General features: G+C 58.7%; 1 protein-coding gene across 8 annotated transcripts in view; it reads right to left on the reverse strand.

The window, feature by feature from the left end:
• The window catches only part of BRD4 (bromodomain containing 4), an 81,434-nt gene that overhangs the window by 4,135 nt on the left and 53,348 nt on the right, over positions 1-23,951 (reverse strand). For 4 of the 8 annotated variants that reach the window (XM_070058790.2, XM_070058786.2, XM_070058785.2 and 1 more), the window contains exons 3-14: positions 21,701-21,838; positions 20,066-20,201; positions 18,296-18,585; positions 17,449-17,811; positions 16,645-16,773; positions 13,025-13,234; positions 12,376-12,575; positions 11,743-12,038; positions 11,065-11,175; positions 2,570-2,622; positions 2,045-2,465; positions 890-1,477 (exon numbers count right to left, since the gene is read on the reverse strand). In XM_070058790.2, coding sequence (XP_069914891.2) covers positions 890-1,477; positions 2,045-2,465; positions 2,570-2,622; positions 11,065-11,175; positions 11,743-12,038; positions 12,376-12,575; positions 13,025-13,234; positions 16,645-16,773; positions 17,449-17,811; positions 18,296-18,585; positions 20,066-20,201; positions 21,701-21,838 — 2,935 coding nt within the window. Of the gene's footprint in view, positions 1-889; positions 1,478-2,044; positions 2,466-2,569; positions 2,623-4,563; positions 6,713-11,064; positions 11,176-11,742; positions 12,039-12,375; positions 12,576-13,024; positions 13,235-16,644; positions 16,774-17,448; positions 17,812-18,295; positions 18,586-20,065; positions 20,202-21,700; positions 21,839-23,951 lie in introns of those variants that run through there. The other 4 variants (XM_070058791.2, XM_070058787.2, XM_089315935.1 and 1 more) reach the window with 2 other exon arrangements.

Genomic DNA, 23,951 nt, shown 5'->3' on the forward strand with positions numbered 1-23,951 from the left:
CTGGCCGGGCGCCCGCTGCTGCGACCCTAACAACCTGGCTTTTAGCCAGAGGCCTCAACTGCCCTGATGGAGGCTACGGGAGCTTGTAGGGGGCCTGCGAGCTTGAGGTAGAGATCCAGGGTCCCCAGTGAGTGGACCCTGAGTGCCAGCTCTTCACCTGCCCACAGCTGCCCCCTCTCCCTACCCTGGGGTGGGGAAGAGTGGCAGCTGGGCTGTGGCTTTTCCCAGGGCAGGCAGACAGCTGCCCTCCCCTGGCTCAGGGCACACAATGATCCACTTGGCATCTGGCAGCTTCTGCTGCGGCTTAGCAAGCAGTCCTAGTCCTGACTTGTGGCCCAGTTTGCAGGCAGCACCTGGTGCAGCCCCAAGACAGGAGGTCTGCACTGCCAAGGCCACGACCCCTGCCCTGACGGTGACATGAGGTACCAAGTGGCATGTTTCCCGCTGGAGCCAGCCAGAACATCTGGGTCACCAACACTTCAAAAACAAGAACACAGGGCGAGTGAGCCCTTCTTTCAGCCCCTTGCTGCAGCCAGAGCCCCCAAGCACCAGCAGAGCATTGAGGCCCCTGTCCCATCACAAAGGGAAAAGCAGAGCCTGGACTTGGCAGTGAGACGGGTCCTGGACGGGCACTGAGCTAGCTGCCGATGAGGGACTCAGCCCCCAGGGTCCCGCAGAATCAGTGTGGAAGCCTGCAAGGAGCTCCAGAGGAGAACCGAGAGAAGCTGAACCTGGGCTGTCGGAGTGGAGCAGACACCTGGCTGAGAACCGCAGGAAGCACCAGGAAACCCTTTGTGCAGACCCCACCTCCAACTACTCAGCGCCTGGGAGCTTGGCACGGTCCCTAAGGGCTTCCTGACCCTCCGAGAGTCTGGGCAGGGGCACTCACCAGTTGCGTAAGGGTCCGACTTATGATGCCGTGGTGAAGGGTGATGCTGGATGACTTGCTGAGGCTTGGCGGGCTGTGGTGGTGGGGGCTGCTGGCCTGAGGGTGGGTGTGGGGGCTGCTGGCCAGGGGGTGGAGGGGGCTGTTGGATGTGGGCGGAGAACGGCATGGGCTGTAAGTGCACGGGCCGCGGCGGGGGCTGGTGCTGCTGGGGAGGAGGCTGGGGCTGGGGCGGTGGGGGTGGGGGTGGTGGCGGCTGCTGGAGCTGCTGCTGCACGGAGGGGTGGGGTGGGGGTGGCAAGGGGGGCGGGGGCTGGGACTGCACCTTCACGGAAGGGAGTAGCGGTGTGGGGGGCTGCACCTTCTGCAGCTGCTGCAGGTACAGCTGCATTTGCATGGAGGTGAGGGGTGGGGCAGGCGGCTCTTCATCCTCCAGCAGCACTTGGGGAGGCTGAGCCATGGGGGGCTGAGGGAGCAGGGCGGGCTGGGCCAGGGCGGGGGACACGGCTGGGGGCCGGGCAGGCTTGGGGGGCAGGGCGGCGGCTCGGTTGCTGGGCCGCGATGGCTGCTGGGGCAGCGCATTGTGCAAAGCTGGAAAGACACAGCATGCTGCGTGGTGAGGCCTGGGTACCTCCTCGAGTCCCGGCCCGGCCTCGCTGCTCCATCCTGGCCTCCCTCCAACCAGCAATCTCTCTCCAGTCCCCACGGCCTCCCACAAGCTCCCGGCACACTGTTTCAGGTGAGGCCTATGGGACCAGGCTCCTTGACAGCGCTGTTTGGGCTCACACTCTGCCCCCAACCCTCACTCCTGCACGGCTCTTCAGGTCCCAGCTCAGACCCTGCTGCTCACCCAAGCACAGACTTCTGCAGTCTACCCCACCCCCTCTGGTGGGCGGAACTGGTCCTGCACCTCCCAGGTCCACGCCAGCGGGCACTCAAGAGGAGCTGCCTACCCCCACCCCCACCCCTTTTCTCACCTAACTCAATACCCAGTCCAGCAGACCTGAACCCACAGCTGCTCACCCCTCCCACGCAGCAGGTCCCAGGGCTCCTCCTTCAACCTATAGGGCAGCCCCGAGCTCAGACTCACTGGTGACCGGATGGTCACCTGGCGCCTCCCGTCTCCAGGGGAGAGTTGGGGTGGCCACGCTAACTCACCTGGGGGAGAGACGACCGTGTGCTGGTTGAGATGGGGCGGAGTGCTATGTTCGGGTGCCTGGGGCAGGTGGGGAGGCAGCTCAGGCTGCGTCAGGTGCAGGATGGGCTGGCTGAAGTGGGGGATGGGGTCGAAGACGCTGCCTGGGAGCTGAGGCTCCAGCACCGGCACCTGGGTGGCGATGAAGGTCGGAGGAGAGGACTTCATGGCCGGGGCTGCCTGCTGGGGCATGGAGGGTGGGGGCGGCGGGGGCTGGGGGGGCGGCTGCTGCGGCTGTGGCTGTGGCTGCGGCTGCTGTTGCGGCTGCGGTGGCGGTGCCTGTGGCTGTGGTGGAGGTGGTGGAGGCTGCTGGGGAGGCTGGGGCGGCTGCTGAGGCACAGGGGCTGGGGCCGGCTGCATCTGCTGATGGTGGTGGTGATGGTGCTGCGGAGAGACAGGCAGATGTTAGTTAGGGAGAGCCAGGGTTTCCCCAGGCAGGGGTTGAGGTAGGGCCCAGAGCCTGGAAGACACCTGTGAGCCTCGGTTACCTTCTTCTGGTCCCTTCCGGGATGCCCCTTCTTTTTCGACTTTGGAGCCATTTCTGCAAAGGGAAAAGAGAAGCTGGTGAGGGAGGCTCTGGGGGAGGTGGCCAGGAGCTGGCTGTGGTGCAGGAGGGCTGGAAACAAGGCTGCACGCTCAGGAGAGGGGCTGGCGACCAGACTGGGGTCAGGGACAAGGTGGTGGTTGTTGGGGAGGGAGGGGATGTACATGGTACCGCCTGCCCCTTCTCCTACTGGGAGCCCGGGCCTCAGGAAGCTTCCCCCCACCCACTCCACGAAAAGATGATTCCTGGCTGCTGAGACCCTGCCCCAGCGCCTCCCCCTATGCTTGGGTTAAGACCCACTGTGGTGACCGAGTGACCGCACGCCCAGAACCCCGACCTACTCTCTGCCCTGGAACCACCTGTGATGTTGGAAAGGATTCCACTCTAGTTACAGCTGAGAAAAGTGAGGTTTCTGAGAAGTGGGAGGACTTGTCCAGGGTCACACAGCTTAAAACGGAGCCATGATGCAGCCTCCAAGCCCCTCTTCTCCACCCTCCAAGAAGAAGCAGAGATGCTTGCGGTGGGGCTGAGGGAGACCAGGGGTGCTGGTACGGGGCACGGCCTGGCCACAGATCCATGGGACTGGCCAAATGGGCATGTGCCCCTCCACCCCAACCCCCCCTCCAGCCAGGGCCAGCCTCCCCAGTGACCAGGAATCACCAGCACAGGCGCTCACTGCCATGGCTGGTTGGAGGTGGACGGCACTGGCCAATTTCTCCTTCTGTGGGGTTAGGGGAAGACGGATCTCCAAGTCCCTGCTTTGGGACACAATGCACGGCACTGGGCCCCAGGGATTCCTCAGGGCCCGCACCTGGATGTGCCTGTCTCTGCAAGCTGTGTTGGGGTGTGTGTGTGCAGGGTGTGAGCACTAAGGAATCCCGGCAGCTGGAAGTCCCTTGCCACACAGGCTGGGAGGGCAGGTGCAAGGCTGTCCATCAACAAGGCTTGAGGCGGGCACCCACGGCAGGATGTCTCTCGGATTCCTGACCCTGAGAGGCACCTCGTGGCTTTGCCTGGTGTCCCCTGAGCTCCCTGCCGCCGCCAAAGGAACGCATGCTTCGCCCGAGTCCAAGCTACCTCGGCTCGGAAGCTGCCCTGGGGAGGACGGCTGTGCGGTGTGGCATGTCACCAAGGGTGCCAAGAAGGGACCTCGTGCTCCATGAGAGTCCAACACTCCATGCACAGACAGAGACGTGGACACGGACCTCAGCAGCTACACAGTCACATCCTCATACAAGAGGCAAGAGGTTGCTACTGAGGACACCCAGATGCCAGGGTGCTGGGTTACTCTTGTGGGGGAAGGCGGGTCAGAGGCACGGCCAGGTATATGCGCAGGACCAGGGCAGCAAAGGCCCAGAGGGACCCTGCACCCCAGAGGCGGTGCCTCAGCAGCAGAGACCACTGCACCAAGGGAGCAATCCCCAGCACCGAGATTCCAGCCCACGAGGATGATGGAGCCAGGGGAACTGGGGGAGGGGCAGCCGCTTGCACGCTGGGCACACCTTTGAGGGGACCTGGGGGTGTGGGGAGGGGCAGCAGTGGAAAGCTAAGGGAGGAAGCATAAAAGTAGGGCAGGTCGTCCCAGCCCCTTGGAGCAGGCGTGGGACAGGGTGCAGAGGCTGGCAGGGTTCCAGGGAGCATGTCGAGGATCCCCAGCCTTGTCTCCAGGGACCCTCAGAAATGCTGGGGCAACCTGGGGGCAGGGCAGGCCTAGAGGTAGGGGGAGGGAGGTGGGAGGCACATGGCAGACCCTGAGGACCCGGCCAGTGAAGGGAACGGCGAAGACCAGCGGGTGCTAGAGGCCTGCTTGGGGCAGACCGGCCCGAGCTGTGGTTCAGGATTACCAATTAGAAAGACAAGACAGGAAGTGCACAAGCTTCACGACACACCAGCCCCGACACCCCCACACAAAACTCTCTAGAAAGGGTTACATGAAGATGGCCTCGAGTACTGTGTGATCTTTATTCCATGACAATCTTCAACTCAACACAAACGTATCTTTACATAGGATGGCAAATTGTACAAAGAAATAAAATGTTTTTCGTAAAATCTGATCAAAACACTGATTTCCCCCACCCCGCCCCCATCCCGGCCCCTCCAGGAAAGGAGACAGATTGGAGGGGTGAGGGCAGGGCAGAGCAGAGCAGAGGCGCCCTCCCTGCCCCTCCTACGTGTCCTCCTCAGGACCCACCGCCAGCTGGTCCATGGAGGCCTCTGGCCGGCACCTCCCGCTGCCTCCACCCAGGAGGCTGCCAGCGATAGGAGTGGGTGGGCAATGTCCCTTCTGGCTGCGTTCCTGGGGGACAGTTTACATCTAGAGACCTTTCAAGTTCAACGAGCCCTGAGCGTTCTCTGCCAGATGAAGCCCCACCGCAGGCAGGAAGCAAGGGACCCCTGGACAGTAAAGGCCCAGGGTTCCAGCTGCCCGCACGCACATTGGCAGGGAGGGGCGGGGCGGCCCGGGCGCCAAGATACTGTGGGAACACAGGCTGCCATTTGGTCCGAGACAGCAGGATCTTCCCAGAAAAACAGTGCCAGCAGCTTCCCAACCGTCCTGTGGGAGCCTCCGGGCATTAAGCCCCCCCAGTCCCAGCCCAGCCACATTTACTGGGAACACATCAAGCGCAGGCCACAGGGCAGCTCGCCCAGGGGAGGCCTGGGCAAGTGGAGAGCATCGCTGCAGGTATGGGGCAGTGACAGCTGCCGAGTCTCAAAGAACAAGAGGAACCGGGGTGGGGGTGGGGAGCTGCTGCCCATGGCCAGCAGTCGCACCGCCCCAAGCCTGCTTCCAGCTCCTGGACGGGCCAGGAAGACAGAAGTGCCTCTGAGAAGTACACACGAACTACGCTTTCAAAAAGGGTGGGGGGGGGAGAGAAAGCCCCCAAACTGCAAGATGCTAATCCTGAGGGGACTTCTCATGTCAGGCAGTTTTCTGCTGAGATGCTGGATTCATGACCAAAAAAGGGCCGATATTTATTTTTAGAGCAAAAATGCCTATCCGGAGCCTCTGGGAGGGCTTGGATGATGCGGCAGCCCTCGCCTGCCCCAGCCCCAGTGCTGTCGGCTTTCTAGGGAACTGAAGACTAGGAGCACGCTCACGCTGGTTAATGGCCTGCAGAGACATGCACAGGACAGCCCAAGGCAGGGGCGGGTGGGAGCATGACCACCCTGGCTCGCCCGCCTGCCCTGACTCCGACGCTGGGGGTTGGGGGATGCACGTGGTGAGCCCAAGTGGCCCGCCGAGCGAGGCAGCTCTGCACACTGCAGTCAGGGTTAAGGAGCAGTGGCTTCCAGTTTCCTGGGAGAGGACAGGGCAGCAGCCCAGAAGTCCTTTCCCTAACATGCCTTGAGAAGAGGCCAGATAATCTGGGGGCAAAAAAAGGCAGCCAGGCCACTCAAAACCTGTCAGAGACACACGGGAACAACAGAGATGAAGGAGGACTCCAGGAGGCTCTGTGAGCATGGCTGGTGACAGTCCCCAGCCGGCGGAGCTGCAGGGACACCAGACAGCAGGCCTGGGGCAGGAACAGCCCCACCAAGCCTTCGAGGACCCAGCTGGCCCCACCTCTAAGGCCCCCACTCCTCTTTTGGGAACGCTCGGGAGGTCAGTTTCTTCCTCATGCGGAGTGAGAGCTTTCCTGGGCTAATGGCACTGCTAGGTCCGAGAGGGAAGCACTTAGGGTCCGGAGTCCCAGAAAGAGAGGGAGGGGACGAAGAGAGAACACACACTTGTGATCAGGCCTTGCACACGGAGCAGCACCACATGTATAGGTGTGTGTGGGGGGGATTGTCATCACCCACCAGGGTGGGTGCCTCCCACCCAGATGACCAGGGAGGCTGGGCAGGGCAGCGGGCAGTCTTTACACAGCGGGCAGCAGCCTCTCCCGAAGGCGGGAGCAGGCGTGTGCTGCTGGCCATTAGCTAATCCACCCCAGGGGACAGGCCCGGGCTCTGAGGAATTCCATAACTTGATGGAGTCCTGTCCCTTTCACAGAAGAAATATGAACTTAAGCTATAGCTCGCTGGGAAGGAATCTGGAACTGAAGACCGTTTTATTAAGAGTCCGTGTCCAATGATTAGGCGGGACCTACATAGAGGGAGAGAGAAACCAGTGTGAGAGAAATGGTGTGGAACGCGCCACTCAAGTCACAAGAACAGAAGAGAGCTGCACACCGAGCCGCCTTCTGAGCCCCCGTGGCTGCCAGTGCACAAGGACAGGGCTGCAGATCAGCAGCCCTGCCCCTGCCCGGCCTGCGGTGGAGACAACCACCTCCCCTCAGCAACCTTCCACACCTCTCGACTGGACAATTGCTGCCACTATGCGCGCCCCGTGTGCCTGTCTCAGCACACACTGCACGCCCTGTACCACTCCTGAAGCTGTGCGTTTTGAGTTTGTGAGGTGGCCCTGCTCCGTCCCACCAGCCAGGTTCATCAGGCCTGCCAGGGGCCTGCCGAGTTGGAGCTGAACCCAGCGGGTCACCTGTCTTCTGGGCCCAGGCTGATGCCAGCCCTTGCTTGTGGCCTGGGAGAGGGGAGAAAAAGGCCCGAGAAACACGGCCCTGGGTGGCAAGAGGGGATCATCGTTGTCCCCTGTGTTCCCCCAGATCCCAAACACAAACCAACCGCCACAGACTGTTGAAGAGAAACAGACACAGACCAAGGAGAAAGCCTAGGGACTTCTTCCCTTTTCCAGGGCATTCAAAATAGCTCCCTGGAACAGGGAGGGGCACTGGGCCGGTTCCCACCCACGCAGCAGAGCAGACGCCTGTGCTGGAGTTCTGGATGCACTGACACACTACTCCCTACTTCCTGGCACGGAGTGCGCATGGGAAAAACCCGCCCATCCTGGCCTCGCACTGCGGGCCACATTCCATGAGGCTCACCCTCGCCTACTGTGAAGCCCTAGAATCCCTCCAGCTGCAACTCCTGCACATGTGTGGGGGTGGGGGTGTCACCTGGCTACGCAAACAGGCCAGTCCACCCTGCCACCCCTCGCCAGGGGCCTCATCCCTTCCCTGAGGATGGGTGCAACACCTGGGAGCAGGCAAGCAGGAGGCCCTGAGACGTGACCGGCTCCCGAGACTTGGAGCTGGCCGTGTGTAAGGCCCCCTGGCCTCTGTTTGCACTTCCCAGCTCAAGTCTTTCCAAACAGCAAGCATTCCTTTTTCCCTCGGAGCTATTAAGAGACGCCCACGTGTTCCAGTCCTGGGAAAAGGAAATCAAGAGACTAAAATAGCAGCACTGTGCTCCTGCTGCAATGAGAAGACCAGGCCAAGGTCTGAGCCGTCTCCTTGGACCCCACATCTCGGTCCAGCAGCTGGGGATGTGGGCTGCTCCTGAGGGGACACAAAGTCTCATGGCCACCTCTGCCAACCAACACCTGATGCAGGCATCTGGGAAGAGCTAGCTGTGAGAACGTGATGCATGCAAGCTGGAGGGAGGGGCTCTCTCCCTGCTCCGTGGGCCAGGCAGACCTGATCCTAGCACTGGCAACAGGGAAGCTACAGCTCTGCTCCCAGAACACCTCAGAGGGCAGTCCAAGGGGAGAACCATGGTGTCCTCCTCTGGTCACCCAGCCCAGTTCTGCAGGCGCCCTGGGGTGGGGGCAAGGGTAGAATTTGGGCCCTACCGCTCATACTGAACTCCCAAGCAGCTTCAGGCTGTGCGCAGAACCACAGCTCAATAAGGGACCACAACCCAAGTAGGAGCCAGTTTCAGCGGGAGTGGTGGCACCGGGGGACGGTGCTTCGTGCTGCCTGGGCAGGGGTTGCAGAGCAGCCCCACATCCTCCAAGTCTGTGCACGGCTTCCCTGCACTGCAGCCCGACTGCAGAGGACCAGCCCCATGCCCCCATCAGTCAGTCCATGGACAGCTGCCAGGAGGGCTCCTTGGACCCCTCCCCCCAACCCCCATCAACCCCAACCTAGTGCCTCTCTTAAGTTTCTTTTGGCGAGTCCCTTCTCTGGGCCGTGTCAGCAAAATTGACCCTCAATACAAGTGACAAAAATAAGCCCTTTCAGGAATTTCGGCTCCAAGCCAAATGGAAACAGAAGAACAAGGAAGGGGAAACAATTAAGCCCCAAAAGACCAAAGGGAAATACCTTCAGTGGCCCCCTACCCAGCCCCATTCCCGCAAGGCAGGGCTGCCTTGGAAGATGGCCGCAGAAACTGGGGCTGCTGGCCCCCACCCTGGCCCCTGCCCCAGGAAGAGTGCAGAGTCTTGTGCGGGAGGGATTGGTGGGGTCCACACAAACATCCCACCCGGCAGGCCCCCTCCTGAGCAGCTGCCCTGCAAGAGCTCCCGGCACACACGGGGCCAAGGGAAGCCCTGCTGGCCAGGACCTCAAAGACAAAAGGGATCTATCAGGCAAAACCCAAGGTGTGGAGGCCAGCTGGGAAGAGGGACTGGGGAGGCGCAGGGAGGGGTGGGGTGGGGGTCTGAGCGAAGGCAGCCGAGCGAGCAGCCAGGGCTGGTTGCTGGAGCCTGGGAGCCTGGGAGCAGGCAGCTCTGAGACTGTAAATCTCACCCTCCTTCCCACTAGGACAGCTGTTCCCAGGACTCTCAGATTACTTGTTGCACAATCTTTCCACTTTCTTTAAAGTGGGGGAAGAAATACAAAAAATAAAAAATAAAATAAAAAACCTCTGCAGCAGCAGAGAACTGCTGGAAACACACGGCGGCCCTGGCAGCAGGCAGTGGCAGGAGGAGCCTGGGGCACTCCGGCAGGAGCCCACACACTGGGCCAGGGCTACGGGGCCAGAGACAAAGGCTGCAGTCACAGTCATGCACTCGCACTCGCAATCCGGGCCTGGCGGTCACATCCTCCCCCCTTCAAAAGGTGATGCATCAGATCAGGCCCCCTGCCAGTGTCAGCTTTGGTCACTTGGATCTTCTAAAGAAAAGGCTGCAAACCCCCTGGTAGCAAGGAATGGTGAGAGGGGCAAAAACCCAGGGGCAGGCAAGCACAAGGCTTGGTCGGGACTGGAAACGGAAAGTTAGCGGCCACCAAGAATGCTAATGGGGTCCAAGAATACGGCCAGTCACTATACCCTCCTGCTTGGGGCCAGCCCTGCCTTCCCTGCAGGGTGGGGGCACAGCGCTCCCTGCTGGCTACAACAGCACTGGGCTGGAGAACAGTGATTAAAAAAAGAAAAGGGGTGACTGGGAGGACAGCACACTACCCACTGCAGTCTCTGCACCCAGCTGGTGTCAGAGGAGTACAGAACAAATGTAGCTTAACGGGCTGCACCTCCTCTTGGTCCATGTGAAACAAGGTTGTCCAAGGCACTGGAGACCCAAGAAGCCCTGAGCACACTCCAGGCTCACAGGGAACTCCTCCCTTCAACCTGCGTCTTCCTTGGCACACACCCTGGAGCCACAGGGCTCTTTCCAACTGCTGTGCAGGGGCCTCTGGGCCTTCCTGGGCACCATTAGGTCATTTCCCACGTGTGCAGATTACCTGGGGGGTGAGCACTCACTCCCAGTGAGAATCACAGGGTAGAGGCATGGCAGGTCCACAGAAGAACCTGCCAGCAGTCTGCTGCCCAAACACACATTTCCCACCAGGCATCTCCACACCTCAGCTCACCCAGGGGAGCGTGCCTGAGAGCCTCCGGCTGGTTCCAGGGTGGGGCGCAGGCTTGTCTGCATGTGGCAACCCTGCTGACCCTAGAACGCTCAGCTCTGCCGCACAGCATAGCTGGGCAATGGGCCTGTGGGCCGTGGCTTCTTTCCTGCCCTCTCTGCCAGGCCAGCATTGAGCATCTGCTCCCCCTGAGAACAGTGAGGAAAGTGCAACCCCCACACGACTACCCAGCTCCCGACACTGCCACCTGCCCCCACCTCCTGCCCCGAAGCTGCTACTTAGAAGGTGGGCTCCCTTCCTTGGAAGGGCACTTGGAAAAGGAGCATGGAGAAGACTGTTAAGAGGGGCAGGGTGTGCTTGGCCAGGTACATGCAGAGTGAAGAGCAGACAGGAGCAGCCAACGCAGCAGGGAGCACACCCAAGGGAGGGGAGCAGACGGGCCTGTGAGGGCTGTCACCTGCAGGGGGCTCCAGGCCTGCCAGTCTGGCCCAGCACCTACCCTGGAATGCAGCTGTGGTACAGGCAAGAGCACGGGGTGTCATCTCCTCTGGGGTGGGAGGCTGGGCAGGCTTACACCAAGGCCAGTGACTCCATCTGGGCCCCACTGCCCACAGTTCTCACGGCCCCGCCCCCTGCATGCTCCTACCCAGAGCTCCTCCCCAGCCAGCTGGGGCCTCAGCAGGGACAGTGAGAATGGCCCAAGCTGCACAAACCCCAAGGAGGAAATGGACAGATGCAAAGGCCCAGCAAGCTCTCAGGACCACTGTCTCTGGGCTCCTGATAGCCAGCACACAGGACCGAGCTGGCAATGGGCGCAGGCAGGGAGGTGGGAGGAGTCTAAGGAGATGCTCACCTGTCTCGGAGTCTTCACTGTCCGAGGAGCTGGACTCGCTGGTGCTCTCCGACTCTGAGGACGAGAAGCCTTTCATCTTGGAAGAGCCAGCAATCACGTCGACTTTCTCGGCTGCAATCCAAACAGCACAACTGGGTCAGGGAGGGACAGCCCAGAGCCCCGGGGCTGCTGTTGGCTACGGCACGCCCCACCTGTCTGGAGGAAGAACCAGCTTTGGGAGGCCTGTGCCCTGCCGGCCAGCATCCGCGTCCCTGCGCTCCAGTGGCCCCACATGCCCCAGGGTTAGGGTTAGGTAGCCTGCTGCCTGCCAGTGGGAGACCTGGCTTATGCTAGAACCCCAGGGCCCTTCCAATGTCTGAGATGCTGCCTCTGTGGGCAGATTCGGGAGTGGTTTCCCAACGTGAGGCAGGTGCTGCTGGCCCATTCTGACACAGCTACAAGGAGGACCCAAGGGGTCGGGACTAAGACTGTGCAGTGCCCTTGCTTGGACTCTGAGACGAGGCACATGTGACACGACAGACACCGGCCATGCCGGCACTGCCTCAGAGCCAGGACTTAAGAGGAAGACTCAGTGGATGACCACCGCTGCTCTCAAAGCGAGACTTGAGATGGGCAGGGGGTGCTAACTGAGCAGATGCCCACGGGAGACACACCCCTCACCCAGAGGGGCCTGGGCACCTTGAGGTTTCCTTTTCTTCCGCAAACAGGAGGTGACGTAGCGCTCCAGCTCCCGCAGTGTGGACGGCTTCAGGGTCTCAAAGTCGATCTCAATCTCATCGGGGTTGGAATTCTTGAGCGAGGGCTCCCGAGACTGGATGATGTGCACCACGCGGCCCAGCTTCTCGCCAGGCAGCTTGTTGATGTCCAGGCTCAGCTGCCGCTTCTCCTCATACGACATGGGCTTGCACTTGTCCTCCTCCTCTGACTCATACGCGGGAGGGGGCTTGCTCTTCATGGGCGCTGGCTCCTTCTTGCTAGGAAGGGACGATGCAGACACCGTCAAGAACAGGTCACACATTCTTCCCCGTGTGTGTGTGTGTGTGTGTGTGTGTGCGCTGGGGGGGGCTGCCCCATACCCGACCCCACCACTCGTCACAGGAAACAGGATTCGGGCAAAGGGCTCCTAGGGAGCAGCCAACAGGGACAGAAGCAGACTGCCGTCTAGGGGCTGCTCAGGCCTGCTCTCCTGTGGTCCCCGCTCCCGCCCACAACCCTGGCCAAGCACTGGCAGCTGTGAAGCTTCGCCCTAGAGTGAGGGGCGGTGCACAGCTGGGTCCCGTGTCCCAGCAGACGGCTGCGTACTGCACAGACCTCGCGTTGCTGTTGCTGCTGTTGTTTTTCTTCGTCTTCTTGGGAGGAAGTTCCTTGGTTTTGCTTTTCTTATTTTCCTCTACTTCCTCTTTCTTTTTGTGCTTTTCTTTCTTCTTTTCCTTCTTATCTTTCTCCTTTTTCTTTGGTTTGTTCTGCTGGGGCTGTGAGAGGGCTGCGAGCTGCTCGTGCACGGCTTTAAGCTGTGGACCACAGAGGCGGTTAAGAGCCCTTCCTCTCTCCTGAGCCCAGCGGGGTAGAGGAGGCTGGCCTTGAGCTGAGACATGCCATGTTAACCATAACCACATTCCCTCAGCTCCAAGGCCTGCCAGTGTCTTCCCTGCTAAACCCCCAAAGCCACCCTGGTCCCAGGAGGGTCTCTAACAGGCTGGGCAACAGGGCACAGAGGTATTGAGTACCAAGGGTCCTATGACCAGTTTGTAGGGAGAGGAGCAGCTAGGCACCCCCAGGAGAGACGAACCACCTAGCTCAATTTCTCCTTCTACACGATGGAAGAATCTAGAAGATTCACTGTTGCCAAAAATCAGCCATGCCCACTAACATGGGCACACCTAGCTGACCCCTCCCCAAAGGGAAAGACCACAACCCCAGTGGGCACTCTGCTCACACAGGAACAGACGCAGGCCCTCACCTGCTCCTGGAGCTCGGCCAGCCGCTGGGCTCGCTCTTCCTCCGAGTCATCGGTGGAGCTGTCACTGTCTGAGGAACTATCGCTGCTACTATCACTGGACGAGGGCGGGGCTGCAACCTTGGTCGGGGGTGGCACTGCTGGGGAGGACACGGCCACCACCGGCTCCTCGGGCTCATCTGGCATCTTGGCAAAGCGCATCTCAAACACGTCCTGCAGAGGGAAAGCCACGCCCGTGAGAGCTGCTGCACACCCACACTGCGGCCCAGCACTGCCTTGGCCTCCTCATCCACTGGGGTCAACGGGAACTGAGTGAAGAGGGTGAAAGGTGGCTGTGTCGTCTCCCACTAACAAGGTAGGGAGAAAGGGGCTGGTTGAGGCCCTCTGGGAGCACATCCAACACTCTTCTCTAAAACTCACAAGAGCAGGGGATCCTGATGTGACCAAGGATTCCTTCCCTGGGGGAGACAGTGGGCAACCAGCCCTCATCCCCACCCCCACCGGCTGAGGTCCTCAAACGGGAGACTGTATCTACCTCCAGTTCCCCTACCCACTCCAACAGGGAGCAGGAGAGCCTACATTTGAGAGCTCATGGAAGCAGGAACAGCCATGTGCAAAGGCCCTGAAGCAGGAGCGTGTCTGGCACTGAGTTCACTGCCGAGTCTCCAAGTCCTCTTCCTCAGGTCAACCCTGGAGTGCCTGACTGAGCGGGTGCCCTTGTTGGGGCCAGCGTGCTGTGAGTGTCTGTCTCCCAGGCATGAAGTGCTCAGAGAGCACTGACTTCCTGCTGTCTGCTCAGAAAGGAAACCCTGAGCAGGTCTGAAAGGCAAGGTTGGAAGACACACGGGAGGCAACGACCTCTCTGAGGAGCCGCAGTACAGCATCTGTCTGGGTGCCCAACCTCCTCAGGGCAGCTGCCAGACAGCACTGCCTGACTCCCAGTGGCCCTGCCACTGCACTGTGACATGCGGGTGAGGGCGGCACTTCTTTGAGGTGCGCTTGCGTTCCCAAGGGGGCTCCTGGCCCTGGCCCTCCAAAGGCCCCAAGAATAAAAAGGGCTGGTGCAGTGGTGTAGTGGGCTAAACCTCTGCTTGAGGCACCAGCATCCCGCCTGGGTGCCGGTTTGAGTCCCAGCTGCTCTCCTTCTGACCCAGCTCTGCTATGGCCTGGGAAAGCAGCAGAAGATGGTCCAAGTTTTTGGGCCCCTGCACTCGTGTGGGAGACCTAAAGAAGCTCCAGGCTCCTGGCTTTGGATATGCTCAGTTCTGGCTGTTGTGACCATTTGGGGAGTGAACCAGTGGATGGAATATCTGTCCCTATTTCTCCCTTTCATTGTCTGCAACTCTCTCTCAAATAAATAAATAAATCTTAAAAAAAAAAAAAATATCGAAGAGCAAGGAGCCGGACAGGAAGCAGCCGGGATGAGAAACTAATGGGAGGCAGGGCTGGACAGTGAACCCCCTGGCCACAGGGCTGGGCTTCCTGGGCGACTCCCTGCCCTTGAGGAACAATCCAATGGCAAGGGGAAGGGGAAGGACAAACAGACACGGGAGCAGACAGAAGGGGCCCTAAGTGCTAGGGGCTTGGAACCAGGAGAGTTGAAAAGGTGTGCCGAGACTCAATGAGGACAGCACCAGGCGGACTGCTGTCACCTGGGTAGATCTGGGGCCCAGGAGGGAGGACGACGACCTCCAGGAGCACCTACAACCCATACCCCTGCAGGAAATGTGGCTCGGTCACGCTGTGCTTCTGGGCTTCAGCACACCTTGCTGGTTTCAGGGTAGCTATTCCAGATGGAAGGCTGGACAGGGTCACAGGCCTATAATGGATGCAAAAATCTTCCTGCCCTTAATCAATCAAACATGCTCAGGTGCTAGGAGACTTCAGGAACTCAAGACCCCCAGACCAACCAGCCCTTGAGCCAAGGGCCAGAGCTGGAGACCTTCAGTGGGGGTGTGGACACAGCAAGTGGTGGGGCCACAAGTGCCAGGTGCTGGGGACACAGCTGTGACGCCACCAAGACCAGCCCAGGGACTCCTGGCTGGGTCTGTGACATCTTCCAATGCCCAGAATTCTGAGGCAGGAAGAGGAAAATGAAGTGGACCCCCTCCCATATGACTTTCCGTATGAACTCCATTCTTGGGCACAGCCCAGCGAAGACAGCAATTGATTAAGTAGCTCCCAACCCATCTCAGGTGAACAGAGCCAGGGCTCTGTTCCTTCCTCTCACCAATAAATAACCCAACTCCCTAAACCACGCAGGCACAAGAGAACCTCAGAGAGAGGACAGAAAAACAAGGACCGACGTCCCAGCTGCGCAACTGCCTTCCCAAGAGAAACTGCCCAGGAATGCCCGCCTTGTCCACTGTGCACAGTCCCTGTGGCACCCAGGATGAACTGCAGTGGCCTTGCTACAGGTTAGCTCCACTTCTGGGAAGGCTCATCCCACTCCCAGGAGGAGGGGAAAAAAAGCAAAATCAAAAAGCTACCTTTGTCAGAGAAGTCCAGATTATGAGAAGGCGACAGTTCCAGAAGTTTCAGTAGAGGATGGAGCAGACAGACACAAAAACCAGGACAAGAGCAGCAGAATGTAGAGTGTGTACTGTTTTGTTTTCCCTTTCTGACAAACTGCCTCAAAAGAGCAACAGCTCGTGGGCTGGTCAGGCTGCTTCCGGGAGGGCCAGGAGGGCCCATGGAATTTGGGAGGTTTTCTCCAGCGGCTGGGAGGCACACAGCGGAGAGCACCACTGCCACTGGGTGGCTGAGAGCAAGAACTGCAGGAAGCTAAAGAGCCTGGCTCCTTTCAAGGGGAGAAGACCTGAAGGCATGGGGGAGGAAGGAGGGACCGTCCTTACAAAGACAGCAGGCAGCCCCAAACTGAACAGACAGCACCCCTCTGAAAGATCATTTACATGGGCCATGCTTGGCCCGCTCAGACCTCCAGAGCAGGAGCAGTAAGCCACTGACCCTGGGAGAACAGGCTGGGAAGTGCCAGCATCTTTCTTTCTTTTTTTTTTTTTTTTTTTTTTTTTTGACAGGCAGAGTGGACAGTGAGAGAGAGAGACAGAGAGAAAGGTCTTCCTTTGCCATTGGTTCACCCTCCAATGGCCACCGCGGCTGGTGCGCTGCGGCCGGCGCACCGCGCTGATCCGATGGCAGGAGCCAGGAGCCAGGTGCTTTTCCTGGTCTCCCATGGGGTGCAGGGCCCAAGCACCTGGGCCATCCTCCACTGCACTCCCTGGCCACAGCAGAGGGCTGGCCTGGAAGAGGGGCAACCGGGACAGAATCCGGCGCCCCGACCGGGACTAGAACCCGGTGTGCCGGCGCCGGCTGCCAGCATCTTTCTATACACAAGTTTAAAAGGCAGATTATAAAAGTACTAAAAAAGGTTGACTTTCTACAAATCTTGCTACCCAAAGATAACCGCTGCTGAAACTTGGTATGTACTTTTCTTTTTAAAGAAAAAGAAGTCAGTTTACATATTTATGCTACAATCCGCCCCCTTAGCCCCCATGCATGTGCGCACCACCCAGGACTCCCAAAGCCACGTGACCAGACCAACTGACAGAACCAGAATCCGCTGTGGCCCAGAAAGGCCTGCCTGTGCCCTCCCCAGGCCTCACCTGGAGCTTTCGGGCCATTGCCACCACCTCGTGGTCAGGAGGGTTGTACTTGTAGCAGTTGGAGAACATCAATCGGACATCAGCACCAAATTCCTGAGCGTCTCGGTACTCACGGGCCTCCAGTTTAGACTGGAAAAATAACACAGGTCCCAGTTAGCCTCAGCATGGAGGTGCCAGGGCTGCACAGGACAGGTTATCCCCCCAGTTCTCGGCATGAGGCAGACCAGGAGATCACTCACCACCAAGCCTCAGGTCTGAGAACTGTTGTGCTAGTGTCCCAAGCCCACCCACCTGGTCGTAGTGACTGGCTAAAGGGCAAGTGGACACACACTCCACAAAGGCAGCAGAGCTTACACCAGAGGGAAACAAGGGCCCAGGTGACTTGGTGCACACTCATCTTGGTGACACAGAGCAGAGAACTGGTCACAGGAACAGCCTGTCTCTGTACTGGACTTGGGCAGACTTACTCCACTCCCAGAAGACTGCAAAGAGTCTTAAACAAATCCAAAAAAGCCTCAAAACTGACAGTGAAAATGCCAGTAGTATGCCTCCCACACACACAGCAAGGCCACATCCACCACAGAGGCGGGCGTGTCACCAGCTGCCAAACTCCTCTGGAGCATCTGTCACATGCAAAGGTGTCCAGGGTCCCCAAGGGCCAGACACCGTCTCCAGCCTGTCCTCACAAAGCCCAGCAGGGGGCGCTGGGTTGCTCTGGGGAGCCTGGGAACTGGTCTGGGAGAACAAGGAGCTCTGGCAGCACCCATGTCCTACCCACCTCTCCCTCCAGGGCCCTCTGCTCACCTTGATTGTGCTCATGTCCATGGGGTGTTTGATGATATCGCAGTAGTCGTGCAGGCCCAGGGCCTCCACGTCCACGGGCTTGTAGAAGGGCCAGGCGTAGGCAGCATGCTTCTTGGCGAACATCTCCTTGAGGATGCCGCTGCAGCACTTGAGCTGCTCTGAGACCTTGCTGCTCTTCTCTGGTGCCGGGTGCTGCTGGGAGTCCGGCACGTCCTTCTTTGGGGGCTTCACAGGCCGGCTGCTCTCTCGCCGGGGGCCCAGCTTGGTGGTCTTGGGCTCCGGGGGTAGCGAGGGTGGCTCATGAAGGGAGTCGATGGTGGTGGGGGTCGTGGTGTCTGCTTTCCTCTTCACCCCCTTCTTTGTCTGCCAAGAGCACAGGCACAGTGGCAGAGTCAGAGGTCGCCCGCCCTTGAAGCGAGGCCCTGTCTCTAGTCCCTGTACCTGCCCCACCCCGTGTGCTGCAACCAGGACAGGACGTGGCACTGGCAGGAAGACACACTCCATGCAGCCAGAGGTCCCTGGAACCCCTGTGCTGCGTGTTGCCAGGGAGTTCTCCCAGAGTGCTCAGGGCAGCACATTCAGAGGCCACGCAGAGGCCTGCATAGTCTAAACTGCAACCAGGGAGGGGGCAGGAACACACTAGGAAATATAACACAATCACAGGATCTTTGAGACAGCAGGGTGGCCACCTCTGGAATGTGACACACAGAGACATGCCCCAGAAACACCTGCCAGTGCGGGACCCAGGACAGGCTGCGTGGAAAGCACTGGATGATGGGCCGCCTGTCTCCTGCAAGCCCCGCCCCAGACCCTGGTGGTGGTGGCCAGCAGCACCCAGGACGCTCACCTTCACAGGCTGTGGGGTGGCCGCAATGATGGGCGGGTGGCTCTGCACGGGCTGGGGGACCGGAGCGGGCGGGGGTGGTGGCTGGGGGGGCACCGGTGGGGGCGTCTGCAGCGGCTGGGGAGGCACCACTGTCATGACGGGTGTCTGCACGATGAGGTCTGGGGTGACAGCAGGAAAGGGGTGAGGCGTGGCCGGCACAGGCGGAGGGTTCTGCTGAGGGGTCTGGGTCTGCGGAGGAGTTGATGCTTGAGCTGTGTTTGGTACCGCGGAGACGCCAGGTTTTGCCGTTGCTACCAATTATAAGAAGGACAGGGAGTTAAGAGGCAGTGCTGACACACTGTGCTGGCTGACCTTGTGGGGGCGCTGTCACCTAGGAGACAGTACGCCAGCACACCTCTGCCTTCCTGGTGCCAAAGATGTCCACCCGCCCCAGTGCTCACAGAACAGGGAGTGCACTGCACTTCAGGATTCCTGGGGTATCTAGGCACAAAGACCCCTGTGGGAGCCTGGGCTGAAAAAGCAGGAGCACACACCCAGAGTTAGTACCAAAACTATGGAGTGGAAAACGGATCCTTGGAGGTTCCGGCCAGAGCTGCCCTCGTTCCCAGAAGTACTGTCTTCTGAGTAAGTACTTCTGGCAACAGACCGACTGCTCTGGCCAAGGTTTCTGGAAACTGGCTAGGCCCCAGGCCCCAATCTCTGGGAGCCACAGCAGACGGCCAGACAGCTGCTGTCCTCTGTGACCGGCGTAGGCAGCCTCCCTGCAGCTGTGCACCGAGCCTGAACAGAGTCCCAGGGCCTGCACAACCAGCTCCAAAAATGAGCAGGTGGGCCAGGGAAATGGAGCCTAGGGCATGACCTGAATGGCCTGCATGCTGGTGGTCATGAAAAGCGACGGACATGCAAGGACCCACAGAAGCCATCTTCATCTGTGAGCCGTACTGGGGCAGTGCCCAGGTTCCCATGAAGAACAAGGTTCTGCTGAGTCAAGTTCTGCTCCCCGAAGCATTACTCTGGGGTTTCTGGAACTGGAAGAGATGCCCAGTGTGCACACCAGATCCCTGGTCACAGCAGGGGGCTTGAGGGAGCACAGAGGTCCTCATAGGAAGATGAGGGACATGACTTGATCACATGACTACCCGGTGATGACCTAGGCTGCCTCTGGTGCTACCGCTTCAGAGTAGGGTGGGAGGCCAGATGAAAGGCTGCGCCTCAGAGAATCAAGAACTCACACCCAGGGTCTTGCTGGCCAGTGTCGGCCTCCTGCAGCACAGAAGGCAGCCTTCAGAGCTTTCTTCAGAGACCTTCCCTGGAGGGGGCAACTCTGTTCAGAGCCTCCTGAATCACGTGTGTGTGCATGTGTGACACACAGTGACACAGAGAGACAGCAGAGGAGACCTGGAGTTCAGGTGGCTGCGTTTCATACAAAGCAGGCATGGCCACAACAAATGTACACCAAGGCCATTCCGACTGCAAACCCCAAGGCTGGAGGATGGACTATTAGTCAAAATTGCTGTTGGTCAGATTAATTTTTTTCTCTAAAATGGAAAAGGAAAGACCATCTATGGCACTGTGAGGTAAATTAAACTGAAGTCGACCAACTACCCCAGAGCAGGCAGGGCCCAATCATTCCCAGGTGGGAGAGACCCAACACGGCAATGATACACAACCACTGCCAAGCTCCCACCACTCCCAGACTGTCCCCAAACCTGCAAAGGGGGCAGGGGCTGGGGAGACCCAAGGCCAGGCCGCTGCCAGCTCAGCGCCTACCTGCTTCTTTCCTCCCACGTCCTCTTCCTTTTGCCTGGACGATCATGATCTCAGTTTCCTCCGTCGGGAGCTCATTAATTTTTTGCAAGAAGAGCTTCTCCAGAGCTTCTGCCATTAAGACTATGTCATCTCCAGGCTGGAGGAGGTAATGGCAGACAGAGTCAGGACGCCTCCCTGACCACTGCAACACAGGACATCCTGGGCCACCTCTGCCTCAAAGTGGAGCACATTCATTCAGGCTCCCTCTTCCATCTGAATCCCAAGGGACCAAACAGTTATGCTTCCAGGGGAAGAACTCCGGAGAGGAGTTCTGAGTCTTCACCAGTCTACCTGCCCATCTACCCTTCCCCCACCCTTGACTTCTGAGCTCTGGCCTATTTGAAAACCATCCTAATGCCTTAACCGTCAACCAAGCTCAGGCAGTAAGTGACAGGGGCCCTCCTGTGACACAATCTGACCTCTCTGGAATACTTGGGTATGCAGCACTGTCCTGCCAGGGACTCCAGTGGGGCACCAACGACACTCTCCAGCTCTCAGTGGGGCTTGGGGAAGCCTGGCTCCCATGGCTTATGCCACCTCATGCAGAGCATGGGGCTCTTGCACTTAGCAGTAAAGGGAGGGCCACTGTGCTTCAGAGTCTACGGGGTGAGGGCTGAGACTTCACAAAACACGGTGAACCTCCAGACACTCACCTACCTGTCTCTTCTGGGCAGTTCTACCCACTACACCAGCAGAGTTCTGTACAGTGTCTCCTTCCACAGTCGTTCTATTTGAAAGGGTTGTTTTTTTTTTTTTTTTTTTTTTGACAGGCAGAGTGGACAGTGAGAGAGAGAGACAGAGAGAAAGGTCTTCCTTTTGCCGTTGGATCACCCTCCAATGGCCGCCGCTGCAGCCGGCGCACCGCGCTGATCCGATGGCAGGAGCCAGGATCCAGGTGCTTTTCCTGGTCTCCCATGGGGTGCAGGGCCCAAGCACCTGGGCCATCCTCCACTGCACTCCCTGGCCATAGCAGAGAGCTGGCCTGGAAGAGGGGCAACCGGGACAGAATCCGGCGCCCCAACCGGGACTAGAACCCGGTGTGCCGGCGCCGCATGGTGGAGGATTAGCCTATTGAGCCACGGCGCCGGCTGAAAGGGTTGGTTTTAATCACATCTGGGGTCTGAACTAAAAATAAGTGACCCGCCTTCCTGGCACAGCCAAGCCAAAAGGTTTGGCTATGGAGTCAGAAGGGGACCTTCCGGTTTACAGATACGATCAGGGAGCAAGCTGACTCCATGGAAGAGCTAGCTGTCAGTAGTCACATCTGCAGACCCAGCAGCCTGGGACCCATGGAGCAGCTGTGCTCCTGGCCTTGCCTCCTGCCTTGTGTGGTATCCAGGTTTCTGTCCGAGTAGGCTTTTGGCTGACACCTGGCACCCTCTACGGGGCTCTGCCAGGAGTCACTACTATCCTCACACCTCTGCTTAGAGCCGTGCTCAAGAACTGGGGAGCACCGCTCACAGGACTGCCTGTGCTTCACTGTGGCCGGCACCCCTCCTTCCCACAACAAACACCCAGTCCCGGCAGAACCACAGGTCCCGTTACCTCTCCAGCTGTCACCCCCAGGGCAGCCGGGCAGCAGCCTCTGGGTCTCACCTTGTTATAGATGTAACAATTTGTAAACATAGTGTTGAAGTCCTGGATACATTCCTGAGCATTCCAGTAATAGTTGTTTTCCAAGCGCTTCTTTATTGTTCCCATATCCATAGGCGTTTTAATGATCTTATAGTAATCCTGGAGAGCAGACAGAACAAGCCAGAGTCACCGCAGCCGCCCCACGGCACCCGCGTGGGGCTGGCCGGCTGGGCCCGTGGGTCACGCACACAGTCCTGCTCAACGAGGAGCCACAGTTCAGACCAACCTTCTTCCATGGTGTCCGTGGCCTCAAGTGGGCAGAGGAAGGTGGCAACTCAGAGGTAAAACACACCCACTGCTCTCTCAGAACATATTGTCTTTATAGGAATTTGTGTCTTTCCTTTTGATGTTAACAGATCCTTTTGTTTTTAATGAATAATGGGAGAAGCAGCCTTATAAAAAGCAGTTCCTAACTGTAAAACCACCCACAGCAGGCCCTAAACTGTCCCCCACCATTTGAAGTTTTAAATGCCCATGAAATGCAAATTCCCATGGTGCTAGTGTTCCAGCCCACCCAGAACAACCACACTCCTCACTTCCTGCCACAAACAACACTGCCAAACATGAACTTCCACTCTCATTCAATTTCATGGGACTTACAGCCTGCAACTCAAGACTGATCGTGCCTGAACGACTGACCAGGTCAACTCTCAGCCACCACGGTCAGTGCCAAGATCCCATGACCTTGTCCACAAATCTTCAGATTTCGCCCTCCAAGCCCGGAGAAGGTGCCAGACAGGAGCTCCGAGTGTCTCAGAGTCCACCACGGCAAACTCTGCAGCACCATCACGACTTCACCCCAGACGTGAACCTATTCTCAAATGTTTTATTTTAAAAACCACAGGAGGAATCTGGGGACAGAACGAGCAGCATGTAGAGATGCCAAGTGAGAGGGCGGCTGCGGGGAGAGGGCAGGGCTGCCCACAGACAGCGAGCCCTCAGTGGTCCAGGCCACTGGGCCAGACCCACCAAGAACTTTCTCTGAGGTCTGGGCCACCCAGATTTAAGCTTGTAATTAAGCTGGATCCCAATGGCAGGAGGGTAAGCCACGGGCACGGAAGCTGTTGCAGGAGAGAACAAACTGCCCTCAGCGAGCCCTCTGAGGTCCTGCTCGGGAACAGTGGTGATTGGCACTGGAAAGGAAGGCACGCACCAAGGTGGCTGTGGGTTTTGAGCAGTTCCTGACACCCACGAGAAAGGAACAAAAGCAGCACCCTGGTAAGAGCGCCCTTGCATGCCTCAGCACCTTGGGCAGAAGGCCAAGAAGGGGCATTCACCCCAACTTCCTATGCCACATGATGTCTGAGTTCCTTCCCTAAGACAGCCAAGCCTAGATAGATGTGGCTGCAGTAGAAAGCGAGCTTATCCCCTACTGCGAAGAGCTCTGTGCAGAGTTTTGTTTCATGATGGAACTGGGCAGGGTGGCAGAGGCTTAAGGACAAACGGAAGAGTGGCAAGAAACCAACACATAGGCTGAAGCCGGAAAATCTTCAGAACACCAAAAAAGAAGAAATACCTTTTTGGTTGACCCTACCAACATCTCCTGGAGAAGTGGCACCCAGGAAACAGGGCTTTAGTGCTACAGTGCCTCCAGCTGAGCAGCCTATCTGGGGCAGCCCATGACCACCTTCCACAGCAACACAGGTCCCCTTGGAAGGTACTGCTTAGGGTGACATCAAAAGTCAGAGACAGGCAGACACACACCCTGCCTGGAGCAGGAACGTCCCGCTGGTCAGAGCCCAGCCTCCCGCTCTCCTTGGCCTCATTCACCACCCCTACTTCCTGGAGATCTACAGTCCCTTAGTCCCCCCTTTCTCCTTTGTCCTCACCTCCCTCATAGCCCTCTGGGTCTGTCCCTTCTGAGTTTTCCTCTAGCAAACTAACCCCTCTTCCATTTCCCCTTCAAAGCCAAGTTTCTTGAAATGAGCGTCTCACATCCTCACCTTCTCACCACACTGCTGCCAATCTGGCTTCTACCTCTGTGTCACAACTCCTAAGGTCACCAGCACCCTCCTAAAGGCCAGCAGGATGTCAGGCTGGGCTCTTCACTTCAGTGAAGTCTGACCTCCCTGCAGGCTATGACATGAGAATCTGGGGACTGCGCTTGCTGGTGAATCCTCCCTGGTGCTGTTTTGTGTCCCCCACAACTACCATTGAAAAAAAGGGTACAAGGGCCCCCTATTCCCACTCCTCAGCTCCTGCTCTCCTAGCC

This window comes from Oryctolagus cuniculus, chromosome 16 (assembly GCF_051225735.1).
Source record: "Oryctolagus cuniculus isolate XC-2025 breed Fujian yellow rabbit chromosome 16, ASM5122573v1, whole genome shotgun sequence".
In the NCBI taxonomy this organism is placed as follows: Eukaryota; Metazoa; Chordata; class Mammalia; order Lagomorpha; family Leporidae; genus Oryctolagus; species Oryctolagus cuniculus.